The sequence below is a fragment of the Peromyscus maniculatus genome, chromosome 3 (assembly GCF_049852395.1).
Source record: "Peromyscus maniculatus bairdii isolate BWxNUB_F1_BW_parent chromosome 3, HU_Pman_BW_mat_3.1, whole genome shotgun sequence".
Classification (NCBI taxonomy): domain Eukaryota; kingdom Metazoa; phylum Chordata; class Mammalia; order Rodentia; family Cricetidae; genus Peromyscus; species Peromyscus maniculatus.
In genome coordinates, this window is record NC_134854.1 from 9,641,828 (window position 1) to 9,658,291 (window position 16,464).

General features: G+C 42.5%; 1 protein-coding gene across 10 annotated transcripts in view; it reads right to left on the reverse strand.

Moving 5' to 3' along the window:
• Nucleotides 1-16,464, reverse strand: part of St7 (suppression of tumorigenicity 7) — a 259,684-nt gene that overhangs the window by 92,770 nt on the left and 150,450 nt on the right. For 4 of the 10 annotated variants that reach the window (XM_076566173.1, XM_076566174.1, XM_016009499.3 and 1 more), the window contains 4 exons: nt 8,061-8,115; nt 6,683-6,798; nt 4,596-4,671; nt 330-484 (listed from right to left, as the gene is read on the reverse strand). In XM_076566173.1, the coding sequence (XP_076422288.1) occupies nt 330-484; nt 4,596-4,671; nt 6,683-6,798; nt 8,061-8,115 (402 nt within the window). Of the gene's footprint in view, nt 1-329; nt 485-2,318; nt 2,388-4,595; nt 4,672-6,682; nt 6,799-8,060; nt 8,116-11,502; nt 12,052-12,191; nt 12,370-12,406; nt 12,737-16,464 lie in introns of those variants that run through there. The other 6 variants (XM_076566172.1, XM_042272815.2, XM_016009498.3 and 3 more) reach the window with 4 other exon arrangements.

Genomic DNA, 16,464 nt, shown 5'->3' on the forward strand with positions numbered 1-16,464 from the left:
AAGAACCATGTAGGAATTCTGGGGAGAAGTGACTATTGAAAGTTATTGTGGTGGGAGGTACATGGGAGAGTTTGGAAGAAGGAAAGGGAGTGGGTGAAAAGATTGAATTATAATCTCAAAAAACTGCTTAAAAGGTGATTGCTGTTTGTTTACGGCAATGAAACTCTGTGGGCATAAATAAAACAAAGAATGTGAACGTGATGGCAACCATGTTGACTGTGGACGGAGTGCTCTGTCTACCAGAATCCGTTCGGTGCTGGAGTGAGCCTTTGCTCTTGCTCCATTGTACCATCCCCATTCCCCAGGGCACCCCGCTGGAGAAACCTTACTGTGTTGAGCTTCATACTGGGAGCCGTGGTGCTGGAGCTGCTGAGAACGTCGGTAGCAACCATCTCCAGCCTTCAGGGCCTGCTTAAAGAGTTTTTCTGCTTCAGCAATAGTGGTTGCTTCTTCTTCAGCCAAGAGAATATAAGCCGTTGCACACCTGTCCATTCAGACATGACAAATTACAAACCCAAGGCCACTGCAGCAGACTGGGAGTTCATGCAGAAAGGCAAGGAGTTACACCAAACATGCAACATGACCAACTGTTTCATGCACCTGCTTGCAGCTGTTGACACAGTAATGGCACAAAAGAAACACCTAGAGTTTAGCTTGAGAGGCAGGATGTGCAGGGTTAGGAGCATGGGGCTCATGTATGACTTGGCCCCTTATTAATGTGTCACTTGGGGAAAGGTATCACTCTGCCTCCCTGATGGATCGCGTGAGATCTGTTCTGTGTCTTTGTGCAGGTTCCATAAGATGCTTTCTGTGAAGTGCTTACTGTAGCCATCAGCACTGAGGGCATGCTCAGTGAATGCCAGCTAATGATGATGAGGATAATCCTAGTGAAGGTCTCCTTCCAACACTTGGGGAGGGTACATACAAGTTTCCTTTCGTCTACTAGATACGCATTGTTTTCAATTCAAGAGTGTCTTCAGAGTGTAAAATTCATTAAATAAAGTTACTAACTGAAAAAAACCAAAATGAAACAGTGCTTGAAAATCCCATGGTAGCACCGCTTTTCTGCATCAGAGAACATGAGAAGAACCTGGAAAAGTAGTTTCTGAAAAGCTTGAACTCTAACACAGCCACACTACCTAAGAAGAGTCCAGTCTCCTGCCTCCAACAACAAGCTAGCATTTGCTGCTGTGTGTCCAGTAAACACTCTACCTGGCACTAAACATCACCTTGCGTAACCCTTCCAAAACCACTCTGAGGTAGGAAGCCAGAAAGGATATGCAGTTAACTAAGCAACAACGGGGGGCTTTAGAAACCAAACCTTCCAAATCACCCAGAGCAGCCCCCTGTCAGAGAAAGGGGGGGTCTGAGGGGGTGATGAGGCCAGAACAGACCGTGGGGGTGTTGATCTGCGCTCACCCCTTCTCTCTCCTGGTTGACTTCTCTGTGGCCAATGCCCTATTCCTCTCCATCAGACCACAAGAGAGGAAATAAACAGAAATTAAAACTAACTGTTACTGTGGGAAAACTGCAAAGCCAGCTAGGAGAAAGTACGAACTCAACAGACACTGTTAGGTTTGGGGCCAGCTGATCCTTGGGGGTGGGGTCAGTCTTACAAATTCTTTATCCTATGCCCCAAATTTCAAGTGAGAACCATCAGTGCGGTTTTAACTAAATATGATAAGGTCGGGAGAAAATACCGAGAATAAAAGCTAGAAAAGCAGTTACTATGGAGGGCTGAATATATGACTGGGGAAGAAAAACAGCAGTGCTCAGACTGTCTCATGATTTACTGAAAGGAACTACTTGGGAAGGCATCAGAGGACACACTTAAGGCTTCAGATGCCCACATGCAAATATGAGTTTAAAGCAATGGACTGAATACTGAGATAACAGGAACTGTAGACACGGTGTCAAAGGAACTAGCTGTAAGATTGCAGCTGCTGGGGTGGGAGCTCACCAACAGTGAGGGCTAGGCTGCTTGCTTTATATGTTCTTACTTCAAATAGTATTCTTCGGAGGAGAGGCAGAGTAGCAGCACTAGCCAAGAAACGTGTCTATGTGGAAACTCATGAGTTTGGGGGAGAAACATGCCAAGAGCTTGTGAGTGAAAAAAAAGGAGAGAGCGATAGAATCGATAATGGTTGGGGGACAGAACAGGATTCTCAGCTCGATGGAAGATGGAGATGATGCATCTTTGTCACAACACAATACACAGACAGAAGCAAGAAGTGTGGTGATGGGGTGTCAACCATCCAGATTTCTGCTAGAAGTCTTGTTTGGTTAGAAGTAGGGTACCCGACAGGTTCTTGACTTACTTCGGTAACAATTTTATCTCCCAGATGGTAGAGGAAGCAATTAGGGGAACTTCAACTCTGGACCTAATTCTGACCAAGAAGAAAAAAATAGTTGGTGAAATGAAAACCGATAGGAACATTCAGCGAGAGTTACTATGTCATTCCAGAGTTCAGTGTAATCAAAGAGGTGGAGGTAGACTTCGGAAATTCATAGGAAAGGGGCATGACTCAATGGCACAAGATGTAATATGGAAAATGGCTCAAGAGGACAGAACAGCTTCCAAACGTTTAACTGTAATCATAATGACAAATAACCTCTCAGGAAGGGCAGAGGGGCGGCACTGAACTAACTGGAGTGGCTTCCCAGAGATCTAGCCCAGGTCAGATTCTTAAAGGACATGCAAACAAAACAAAAGATGAAAAGAGGGCATGTGATGGACTGTAAGAAGTGGAATGGCGTCATAAGAATAACATCAGGAGAGCTGAAATCCCAAATTAGCAAGGCTTGACAAAATAAATAAATAAAATGAGCAAACATACAAAAACCACTGAAGACAGCTCTCTAGTCTCTGTTTTAAAATTATAACTACTGCTCTCCCTTCCAACTTCTCCAAAATCACCACAAAAACAAATAAGCAACAAAGACAATACAACAACATTAAAACAAAGAAAGTTCACGGTTAATAGTGATAGATAATAAAGAGAAAAGGAAACGCTCTCGCTCCCATACTGCTCCTGGCTTCTTTATCAAGGAGAATGCCTGTCAGACTAAAGTGCAGAGAAGCAATGAAACTCTAAAATGGGTAAAAAGATGGAAGACAGCACATCGTTAATACGTTCTCAATGAACTACTGTTCTGGGAAGGGCAAATTCTAGGAAGCCGACTGACCTTGCAGGCAGGACATGGAACTGTACTCTAAGGACAGTTGTGGAATCACAAAGAATAGACCACAGAATGAGATGACAAATGCAACATCAGTTTTCCAAACAGGAAAGAAGGCTGACTTCTCAAATGACAGAACAGTGACTCAGAAAGAAATTCCAATGGATTGTTAAAGACATGGTATCTAAGCACATTTGAAAAAATAAAAATCAAATAAATGAAGCAGAAACCACGAGAAGCCAGCTTAAACGGCTAAGAGTAAATAAAACAGCGCTGCTAGCTTCATTCCCCTCGTAGACTCACAATTAAATTAAAGCTCTCTAAACGGCTGGCAAGCCTAAGATCACAACGGAGAAAGGTGGGCTGAACTACAGTGTAACAGGGTGCTGGTAACTGGCTGAATAACACCGAAGGAAGGTGACTTATGAAGACATGAGCCTGCAGGGTAGTTTCTACGTGTCACACCCCAGGGTCTTGTAGTCCTGACACTTTTCTCAGAAACATGAACGACACACAAAAGGCAGGCGTATTAAACTTGTAGATGGTAAGAAAGCAAAAGGTATGTTGCATGACAGAGTCAGAAACCATGCAGATCCAGCATTACAGGGACAGGGTTTGACACTTGGTGACTCTTTTATTTTCCAAGACCTCTGGAAAAGATTCTGGAACCTTCTTGAGAAAATCATAAAATAGTTTAACAATGACCACTTGGCAAGGGCCCTGTTGAGGTGATTCAAACACCAGATGGGTGGTTGAGCTAATTGACCTTTAAGGATTCTGCCAACTCTGTTTTAATGACTCCAATATTAAGAATCTCATTTTCTAAAATCTCCGGAAGAAATCTCCCAGTCTTCCTTGATAACCCATAGAATATTTAGCAACAGTAAGGGCAATGTTTCCTCTTGCTCATTTTGACATTGAAACATTTTAATTTTTTTCACCTTTTATCTTTTTTGTAGTTGCTGTTTTTCCCACTAGCAGAAGTTACACCTAGAAACAGGGATGCACAGAGGAGCATTCTACTTCTAGAAAGAAAGGTCACTGTCAAAATGGTCTAGATATGCCAGGAAGTGTACTTAGCTTATGCTCTCACAATATGCCAAGTATATCCCTTGAAGGGTTTAATCTGGGGTCACAGTAAAGGCACTTTGTTCTAAAGCAGCTAATCTGCTGCACTTCCCCTGCCCCCCCCACCCGCCACACACACACACACACACACACACACACACACACACACACACACACACACACACACGGCTGTCTTTCATAGAGGCAAAATTTTAGAAAGTAATGCCCTCAGCAATAGCCCTGCAGTTCAAATGAACAACTTAACAGAAGTGGCCCATCCATGGTGACTGAAAATACTCAGCATGAGACATGACTTCATTTTAATAGCAAGTCTGTTTCCTACTTACTCATTTATCTCCAAGGCTTCATGAGCTGCAGAAATCCTGGCTTGAGGGTTCCTCTCTCTCCAAGCTTTTTGCATTACTAGTTAGAATTTAAAAAAAGGAACAATGCAAGTCAACTGGTACACATAAATGGGAGGACTGGACATAGGACAATAAGTAAGTGGCAGCTTTAATTGTAAGAGAACACTTTATTACCAAGAAAGTCATTCATATTTTTAAAGTCACGTAAGTATTCTGAATTACTGTTTCATTGTTCTTTAGTTGCCAATAACAAACTTTTTTGGCGTGGCTATTAAATTATAGATACAAATATCACACACTAAAAAAGTCATAAAAATGAACTATAATAGAGATTTCATGTCTTTTGACTTCAATAAACATTTGTTGTTCAAAAACATAATCTACACATTTTGAAATTGCTATTTTATGGCCAGATCATCCTGAATGTACCCGCTCCTATCTGAAGTAACATGCTCAGTAATTTATTCATTCTACAATACATAGTTTCTATGCAACCTGTTCCAAAGCATTTGCTACAAGCTCTGGCTAGTTGAATGTTGCAGCTATGTGGGGAATGTGAGCTGAGTCAAAGTGCTATAGGATTTTGCTTGACACAGATATCTGTGGTAGCAACAAAGACTTTAAAAACAACAATATTCTTATAAAATTTGATAATTTATATTTTATAAGTCAATTTCTAAAAGTATATAGGAGTTGTTTCGTTCAAAGGTACTGTCCTGGCTAGTTTTATGTCAACTTGACATCAGCTAGAGTAATGAAGAAGAGGGACAACGAACCAGTTGAGATGATGCATCTACAAAATGAGGCTATGCAAGCCTGTGGGGCATTTTCTTAGTACAGACAGGGGAGGGCCCAGCCCATTGTGGGTAGCACCATCCCTGGGCCAGTGGTACTGGCTCTATATGAAAGCAGGTTGAGCCAGACATGGGGAGCAAGCCAGTAAGCAGCACTCCTCCATGGCCTCTGCATCAGCTCCTGCCTCCAGGTTCTGGCCCAGTTTGTGTTCCTGCCTTGGTTCCCCTCAATGGACTGTGATTCAGGACATGTAAATCAAATCAACCCTTTCTTCCCAAGTCATGGTGTTTCATTACAGTAAAAGTAACCCTAACTAAGGCAGGAAATTTCAGCTACTTACTTTTGACCATTTAATAATACCAAATTTACCAGTAGGAAAGTAACGAATGTGAAATGCATGGTAAACAAAGTCATCTCTGAGGTAGAGAACACATACGCACTCCTACAATCAGAGCCATGTGCCTTTCAAGTGCAAGTAAACCAATATATTAAGTCAGTGAAATAGACTGCTCATTTACATTCAGTGAACCCCAACTTCTAATTAGAATGTGATCAAGAGACCCTTCATCCCCCCCAACCTTTGAGTTTAACTCACTCTGTATAAGAGATGTGTCTTCAAAACATATAAAGCTTGCTTTGGTGTTTTAAAATCATGTTATAGATAATAATAAGCCTTATTCCTACATTGATAATCAATGTGAATAAATTTCATGTAAGTATTCTTTAAGGATTCTGGGTTTTACTCGTCAATTTAATATTTTATTCTTTGGAGAGAGGGTGTGGGGGGGTGAGTGTGATAATCTCAGGTGTCAATCTTTTATCCCCATTTCTTCTTCTCTTCCTTTTTTTTTCCGTTTGTTTCTGAGACAGGTTCTCTAGTCTGGCCTAGATCTCATCACATAGTTTAAGCTGACTGGCCAGCGAGCCCTGGGGGCCCACCTGTTTCTGCCTCCCCAGAGCACATACTACCAAATCGGAATTTCATGTCTTTTTACATGGGATCAGGGATCAAAGTTAGGTCCTCATGCTCACAAGGCAAGAGCTATCTCCCCAGGCCTGGTTATTCTTCTTATATAGACCAGGCTAGCCTGGAGCTCACTGGAGTCCAAACTGCTCTCAGACCCGAGCTCCTCCTACCTCCGCCTCCTGAGTGTTGAGATTATAGATGTGTGCCAACAAACTGAGCTGCAGAGCAGATACTACAGAATCTGAACCATGGTTTGGAACAAGCTGAAAATCTTTCCCACCCTGAAATAGCTAAAGGTTTCCCATACTTGCATCCGCAGGACGAAGATGGTCCGAATCACAAGTAAAGAACGTCTGGTGGTCCTGGGCAGAGAGATTCATGTCATAGTACGTCAGAGGTTCTCTTCCTGTGACCCAAGTGTACCTGTCAAGGGCGAATACGATGGTCAAACAGTCTTGAGAAAGGAAAGAAGATCCACAGAAGAGGACGCTGAGGAGCAGCTGAGATGCAAGCCACCACTGAGCGTCGAAAGAACTTGGCACATGAACACTGAAACATTTTTTAAAAGCTATCCCATTCTGCCGGGGCTCAGGGGTGAAGAGTACTGACTGCTCTTCCAGAGGATTCCTTTTGGATTCCCAGCAGCCACAAGACAGCTAACAACTGTCCCAACTCCACTTCCAAGGGGATCTGATGCCCTTTTCTGGCCTGCCTTGGCATTGCATGCACATGGTACACAGATCTATGCAGGCAAACCACCCATAGACATATAATAAAAATAAATCTCAAAAACTTCTTCCTTCAGGAATTATGTAGCACAAAATAAATACAAGTTTTCTCTTCTATTTTTGACAACATTTTAGTAGTCCTTGATAATGAAAAACTTCCCTAATTAATATTACAAATAGACATTTCCCCCAAACTATGAAATTTCTAATTTGCCTAATTATTTCTCCAATTAAGTTGCAATATAACCTGTCTGGGACCCATATAATCAAGGTTCAGGGATCTTCAGCATTTGGGAGCTGTACAATATTACACTGAAAAGAGTAATTACAATAGAAGGCCAGTGAGTTGGCTCAGCAAATTGGGGGCACCTGCAGCCAAGCCCCAAAACCCAAGTGCAGTATCCAGAACCACGTGATGGAAGAGGAACATCAGTTCCCACAAGTCTTCTATGAGCATTTCATGCAGCATATACATACACACACACTTAATTTTTTTCAAAGAGTGAGTGCAATAGAAAAAATTACAACCTATAATTTGATATATTATTCCCAACTAGAATGTCAAAATTCCATAAAACAGAAAAAAACCTCTAAGATAGTATTCAAAAAATGGAGGCTGTTGGACATGGTAACCCAGGCCTATAATCCCAGCACTCTCTCGTGAGGCAAAAGGATCAGGGGGTCATGGTGCTCCTTAGCCACACAAGCTCTGGGCTCTGAAACCCTGTCTCAGACAAAAGCAAGCAAGATAAAAGAAGCAGGGGAAGAAGAAAGAGGAGGGAGTAAATGGAAAACGAGGAGGGGTGGGAAGGGAAGGAAGAAAAGAGGGACGGGGAAAGGAGGGGAGAGGAGAGGGTAAAATACACTATTACACGACCCACAGATGAACCGGAACACCACGTGCTATTGCTGCTCTCTAAACCACTCATCTATTTCCTGAACTGGCAAAAGACTCACCGATTGTATTCAGCACCCCTAAACAAGTTCAGTGGATTCCGCCACACTTTGCACTCTGTAACAAAGAGAATATGAAAATGTTACACGTAAGCCCAGTGATATTGGGAGCTAATTAATTCAGTAAAACACCCTTCCGGGCCATTTGATAAGATAATTTTATCCTCTATCCTTTATATAGGAAACTGAAAAACAAAAGGCAACCCTTGAGATTAATCAGGTAATTGAGCCAATCAGGCACTGAGACAGGGGAAACTTCACCTAATCTCTGGGCCCAAGTTCCCTTGTTTTTCCAAATCACAGCACATGCTAATGTCAGCTACTGTGTAACTTTCTGTGGTTAGTCTCGGAGATTCGAGCAGATTTTATGAATTTACCTGCAAAATATAGGTAAAGGTACACATAAAGAAGAGACTACTTTTCATCCCTCTGGAATACACATCTCAGTGACATCATCCATGACAATCAAACTCTGCAGCATAACCACAGAGAGCCCTAGACTCAGTTGATTGTGGAGGACACTAATTTTTAATTTGCTAGATTGATATTGTCTTTCCAGGAAGGAATAAAAAAATAATAATAAAGTTACCACAGTTGCAGAAAGAAGTTCTACGAAAACAAACTGTTTGGGGGCATTTTCAATTGTGTACTTATGCTAACATATACATGTGAGCTATCACCCTAATAACATGATGTTAATCACTAAGATGATACGTTTTTGTCATACAGGTAGCACAGAGACTTGGGACCATGGGGCTTTTACTTTGAGAAGTCCATTAATAGTTTTAAGATAATGTTATATTAGGCATGTGATTAATAAGCTATAATTGCACCCTACTGATCAAGACTTTCTAATGATTTATAATGCTAGATTCCTTTGGATAAACATAGTTTTATTAGAAAATAAAACCCACTTAACCAAAACTAAAACATCAGTACTCAAAGAACACACCCAATGATATGTACCATCAAAACTATGGCAGCAATCCAAGCGATAGCAAAGGCCAGATGATGACTCACTGGGGTTCTGCAGTAGGCCTGTTCATCCATCTCCCACCCCTCCGCCTCTCTGTCCTTCTTCCTACCCAACAGGCATTACTTTTAACACTCAGTGGAGGAAACATGTAAACCAGTATTATAGCACTTTGTATGTAGTAAAATATAAAGTACAAGCTGTGGTACTCTGTATGATCACAGTACAGCTTGCTGAAATAGTAAAGCAAGTATGTACTTAAATGGGATATATGTTTTCATTTAAAAGAGATGGGTTTATCTTTAAATTAAGCCACTATCTCATTTTAAATTTACGCAATGCTTATGGCCCTAAAATTTTGACACTTAGCTTAATTTGTCATTTAATGCAACATCTCTGAATTCTGTTAAGAAACTGAGATTTGATAATTATCAGTTCATATGACACTAACTAGAAAATTCTGTTTCTTTTAGTTAATTATTTCCTGTCATGAACACTGTGGGGCCAGATCTTGGCTTGAAATATCATGGTCAGCTACACAACTGTGATTACTATCCGTAGGACTGGAGTAACTCCTAGAACGTCTTCATTGCCAACTATTCAGCAGTTCAGCTCCTGAGACTCCAGACTCCTCCGGCCACTTCCTAAGTCCTGCAAGATTTACAGTTAGCTATAATAAACCTGTATGTGACCTGTGTACAAGGGTGTGCATGGTAGAAATATTTACAATAAAACAGGAATATTTGAAAAGATATTTCTTTCCCCTATTTAATTTGATTGGATATATATATATATATATAAAGTTTTGGCTAATATTTTTCTCCAGCAAGTAGTGCCGGGGGGGGGGGGGGGTGGCGGGGGGGTGAAGCACTATTCAAAACCCCATTGGCAAATTAAAATGAAAATTATCTCCAGTTAAATTTTGCCTCTATTACATCAGTTGAAACTTAAACTATTTCTAAGGAAAAATAACTCCAAAAAGAAATACTGTGTATACTTCAAATAGTCACCAATCGGTGCCTGAAGAATACTTTATTTAGGAATTTCTATAACATTGGCCAGCAGGGGGTGCTGCAAACGTTCGAAAACGTTACATTTATCACTTAAAGAACCAAATCCTTGTTAACTTGATGTCGCAGAGTGTTTTGTATTCACTTTTAAACTACCCCTGAAACTTAGAAATCACGATGCCAGTGACTGCAGCAGATGTAAAGGAGAAAGGGACTAAGAAGTACAAAGCAAACGTCTTCCTCCTTTTGTACGTTTGAAAGGGAGGGCACAGGGCAGGGTTATTTGTCCTTAAGAAATGAGCAATAGAAAGGTTATCTGCATGCACACATCGAATTTCTGTCCTAAATGACATCACAGCTGCATAAATTTCATCTTTGTTGTTCTCACCCATAATCTTTCATGCAGAAAATTCTTTTAGCATGGACTCACTCCAGAGCGCACACTCCATCAGTATCAATCACCTGATGTGACTTTAGTGCAACATAGGAAGGGAATAAATGCCAGACACAAAGATGTCAGAGAAATGGACCTCCACAGGGTAAGAGAGCACACATATGTTCTTTTCCTGCGTGTACTCCTGAGGAATACACTTATTACAGATCATATTTCAATTTCTCCTTCAAAACGAGTGTTCCATTCTTCCTTATCTTCCACAATTTCTGTGGCACGGGGCAGCACCGGAAGCCGGCTGGGACTGCACGACTGCTCGTTCCCAGCATCAACGTCCACTACAAATATGTCTCTAAGACAAGCGCTCTCTGTGCCTCCCTTTTCAGTGTGCACTCTTGCCTGCTGATGGGAGCGTGACCGCAGCAGGATGCACGGGCACCAAAGCCCGGGGAAGCCGCTGCCATCACAGCAATACTCCACATCTCCCCGAGGCTACAGACGGAGCACACGCACTTCCTTGTCAAAATGGGACAGTGGCAAGTTCCTATGTGGGGCACAAAGAGTTAATCCAGTGAGGATTTCTAAAGCAAGCTCTCCATGTTTTGACGCCTTCCTTGTCCCCGCTTCCTACTAAACCCTGCCCTCACTACCATTACTTGGCACCTCTGGACGCAGTCACTGTGCTGGCCAGTCTGATGTCATCTGAGAGGAGGGAGCCCCCGATGAGAAAGTTCCCTCACAAGACTGGGCTGCATGTAGAACAGGTAGGGCACTTTCTTAATCGGTGATTGACGTGGGAGGCCCAGCCCACTGTGGCTGGACACACCTGGTCCTGGGGCTGGAATTACAGGCAGAAGCCACCACACTAGGCCTTTCACAGCAGCAGAAATAGCAACTTTTATCACAGTTACAAGCTGAGCTTCCGCTGATCCTTTCTATAAAGAGGTCTAAAGCTCATCATCCATACCCCTTACATACATTAGTGAGACGGAAAGGGTCTCTATTTTACATCCTTTCTTCCGGGGCCACAGCAGATGAGTTTAAGCCCTGGCGTCCACATTCATCTCTTACCTACAAGAGGCAACAACCCCGTTCCGATCAACGCATCACATGTCTACACCCTGTAACTCCATCAATCAAATTGTGCAATGGAAGAACAGACTTCAAGATTCCTCCAGGAGATGTTACTTCAAAACAATACTTCCAACGTGTCTAAAAGTTTCACTGGACATTATTACTAGATTAACCCAAGTGAACCAGTCTTTGAAGTGGTTTTGTCTAGTTACTAGCTTTGAAACTTCAGGAATGAATACCCAATCGTCTACATCCTACTGATCAATTTTAGGCAATTATTAGAAGTACTCCTTTGGAAAAAGTAATTAAGCCTTAGCCACTTCATAGCTTTTCAGAGTGACTATTCCGAGAAGAGGTGACGAAGGCTTGACTGCTGTGTTCGGCCTGCTGAAATGAGAGGCCCACACCACACAAGCCGGGAACTGCCCCCAAGCCCGGCTGCCCGGCTCCATGGCTCCCTGAGCCTTAACCAACTCGCCCAGAAGACAGAGCTTGGCGCAAGGACCTGCTACCCGGACCTGTGGTGTCGGGACAGAACCCCGAGGGCACAAAACACCCAAAGAACTGCCAGCGGCGAGCCACGTGGTGGTAGACGCCGAGAGGGAGAGGCCGGCTCAAACCGCCATGGCTCGGGGTAGCCTGGGCTCGCCCGCCACCCCAGCAGGCACCGGCCTGGCCCTGCGAACCTCCGGCCGCCGGGCTCCGGTCCCTCCAGAGGAGCCAGCCGGGGCCGGACACCATGATCCCGCGGAGCAGAGCACGGATGGGGCCTGGGGCTGAACCGGCGACCCATGCCCGCGGCCGCGCCCTCGGAGAGCCGAAGGAGGCCCAGCACGAGCCGCCGAGCGGGAGCTCCAGCCCCGGGCGGGCGCCCAGCCGGTCCGGGCTGCCCTGGCCTGACCTTGCTTGCACCGTTTGGCCAGTCGGAGCCGCTCGGCACCGGTCCCCGCCGGGGCGGGCTGGGTGGGCGCCATTTCCCACGTGGGCGGCGGCGGCGGCGGCGGCGGCAGGGTGCAGGGCTTCTCCTTCCCCGTCGGGGCTCGCCCCTGAGGCCTCTGTGCTTTCACGGGCGTGTGGCATTGGATTTCATTCCAGGTTTGATGTCAGCGGGGGTCGGGTGATGGACGGGTGAGTCCGTGCGATGGACCTCTGTGCATCACCGAGCTTCGAGCCGCCCCAGCCTGCAGCCCGGTGCCTGGTCCTGTCCCTTCCTCCCCACATCCCCCCTCTCCGGGACACGGGCTGCTGCTTGGGGGCCTCAGAGCCAGAGCCTTTATGTTTCTGTGGCATTTGGTAGGCATCTTAGTTAACAGACACCGCTCGCTCGTATAAAGAAAAAATAATAATTCTATTTTAAAGAAAAATCGTCAAAGGAAACGTGGACAGCGTTCATTCAACAAATTTTGTCACTACAAATTCGTGCACGGAATACGAAGAGGCATTAGTTAGAGTGGGTTGTAAGGCCATTTTTATTTATTTATTTATTTATTTATTTATTTATTTATTTTTTATTTTTTATTTTTTATTTATTTATTTTGATTTTTCGAGACAGAGTTTCTCTGTGTAGTTTTGCGCCTCTCCTGGATCTTGCTCTGTAGCCCAGGCTGGCCTCGAACTCACAGAGATCCTCCTGTCTCTGCCTCCCGAGTGCTGGGATTAAAGGCATGCGCCACCACCGCCCGGCCATTTTTATTGGTTTGCTTTATTCAAGATAGTGCTGCTTTCAGCAAAGATATTTTAGTTCAAATGTCATACATTTCTCACTGGCCATTTCTGACTACATCAACTCCACCAAATAATGTATTAACCCTGAAACAAGTTTTAAATACATGCATGCTCATTAGAAACTAAAGCCATTTCAGGCTTTTTCGCCATTTAACTAGAAATCTCTTCTGTGCTAAAATATAAATTTTAAAGGCAAATGATTTTGAAAAGGCGGCTAGGGAAGTCACTTTCAGGCCATGCATTAAATTCTGGCATATATATAGTTTGTGCTCACTGATACTATTAGCAAGCAATCCCAAAGGTCCCTAAATACGTCAAAGTTCATAACTTTGCAGAGGGAAACATCTGTACCAAAAGCTCTGAAAGGCTAGGGTGTAAAAGTCACTGACCACGCAGCCGTATCCCTAAGTGTGGTGGCCTTCTCCCAAATCTATTTATACAGTTAGTTTATCTGGGAGGCATTGCTATATAAAAAGCTGTCCTCTGACTTGGTATTTCTGCATGGCCTCATTTATTTACAAAATACTCCATGAAGTTGATATTACTATTATTCCCACGTTTTCAGATTAAGATACTAAGGTTATTTTGGGAAAGCTAAATGGCAAGCCTTAGGTCACTGACTGAAAGTCACAGAACTAAGAATAGAGTGACCCGAGCTGTCAATCATTGCCACTGAGCTGCTTTGGAAGTCATTTAATGTGTCATTAATCTTGCCAGGTATTGTATTAACACTATTGTTACTAAGGTATTTGAGGCAAGTTATCACTGTTAGGATCCTGCCCTCACTCCCACACATGTGCAGATCCTAACAATCACTCCATAGGTTAAACTGACTTTTCACTTTCCTGGCTTTGCCTCCCTAACGCTGAGATCACGTGTGTGAGCCACCAAGCCCACCAAGAAGTCTTTTAGTTGCTCAATAATAATATTAACCTTAGCTCTATAGTCCTTACAGAGGGCCTGGAGCAGCTACTTAAGATATCCAATTAGTCCTTAAGAACCTGGATTCATACGGTTGTGCACACCTACCTGTAATCTCCAGACTCTGGAAGGAAAGGCTAAAGGATCAGGGTTCGAGGCCACCCTGAGCTTTAGAGGAAGACACTGCTCAAGGAGAGAGAGGAAATGGGTACACAGAGAAGACTACCCAGCTGTCAGTCATGGGACTTACGTTTCCTGTACCTCAGCTTCCTCAATTGTAAAAATGGACGTAATAATAGTCATCTGCTTAATGGGGTTATTATAAGGATTAAGTATGGTGATATCGTTTAAAACTGATAGCAAGTCCTAAAAGTGTTACTATTACTCGAATTGCATGGATTTCTATGGGGAGAATTGTTTAACTGTGAGAATTTGCCATCTGTGGTGTTTTAGGATTTTTTCACTTTCCCCACGTTTGTTCTTTCCATTACTCCCTTTAAATCAGTGCTTGATCTGCCCCAATGATCCAATGAGCATTAATCTAGAATGCAGACTATATCTTTATACAGCATGATTAGATTTCATTAGAAATTAGGATTTTATAACGATCTAGAATTTGAAGTATATTATGAAAATTAGTCAGACAGAAATAAGATGACTTGGATAGGAAGCCCAGTGTCTGTGGCAGAGCTGCTTAGAGATCCAGTTCTCCTCGGGGATTGTTCGTGTCTCGGAGCTGCTAAGCTTGATTTTGGCACCACAGCTTATAGGATGGAGCAACTTGTGCTTTTCCCAGTATCTATCTGGCAAAAGGCAAATGCTGCAGACCTTGTCTTCAGGATGTTTTATTTGAGAACAATAATAAATTATATATATAAAAAAAGTTCTCCTAAAGCCAAATTCTAGGTCTCACTGGACTGTGAGAATCCCTTCTCACAGGGAGAAGTTGGCCACATTTTAAACCTTGTGCATCACCGACTCATAAACTTCATTGAATTAAGAAATGGCAGTAAGACTCATGGTGATGTGGCAAAAGACATGAGCACAGTTTATCAGAAACCATACATTTGGAGGAAACATAGCAGTTCAGTTCCCAAATCAAATCAAACAAGAATGTCTACAAACATGACCTTTGGCCAAACAAGATGAAGTGTGGCTACAGTGAGAAACTATACAGTCAACCACAGTTCTCCACTGACCACAGAGAACAGCCACAGAAGGGTTTGAACAAGGCTGCATTCAGTCCACCTTCCACAGAGAGGGGCTTTCAAATGCACTCATAATCTGCCCTCTTTTCTTAGTCCTTACACTACTACCACCTGTATCCCAAATCACTGTGAGCTGGGCCACCTCTGAAAGATTTCAGTCAAAACAAATAATATTTTAAGGAAAGGACTAATCAGTTTCCACATGGACCAATGTTTCTATTTAATGTTTTTGTTTTATTTTTAACTTTGCCTGTGATTTTTTTCCCAAATAACGCAGTTAGACTGCCTTTGCCTGAGTCCATGGGATTTTACTTGCCAAAGTATATTTCATGTAAAATTCAGTGAAGAAGTCTATGGCCTTTGAAGAAAATCAACAGATTCTACTTTCTGTGATGTTGGTTAAAAGCAATAAGTTTAATACAAAGCCATGTATTTTAAGGAAACACATGAATTATTTTCAGATCTGGACCTTTTTTCTCCTTTATACTAAGCTGAAATCAGACTATACATAGAAAGTTATCAATAATAGAGATAGTTTCAGATAAATGTATTTTTGTAGTACTTTCCTTATTCAGTAATAAAAACCAGCCGAGCATGGTGGCTCTTGCCCATAAATCCAGCATTTCCGAGGATGAGAAAGGAGGAATATTGTGAGTTAGAGGCCATCCTTGGCTACACAGTGAATTTCAGGACATCCTAGTAAGACTGTCTCAAATAAACAAATAAAAAGTGGACACACACATACACACAAAAGTCAACACAAGAGAATATAAAGTGATGTTAATCCCATGATATCTTGATATTTCCATACCTGTATACATGCTTGTCAAACTGAGTTAGTCATATATAAACAGTCTAAATGTCAAAAAGAAGCATATTCATACCTAAATATACTTAGACAAAGTAATTTCCATTTTCTAAAGGTAACTATTTAAACATGTTGTAAAGCCATATCATACATGCTATATTTATTATTCAATAAATTAATAGAAACAGGATGTAAAGTAGTAAATACTAGTGTAATTGAGTCAGTGATAATAATCAAAGCTTTCATCTTAGACAGGCTAAAACCTGTCTAAGTTTTAACAACTTAAATACAAGTAAA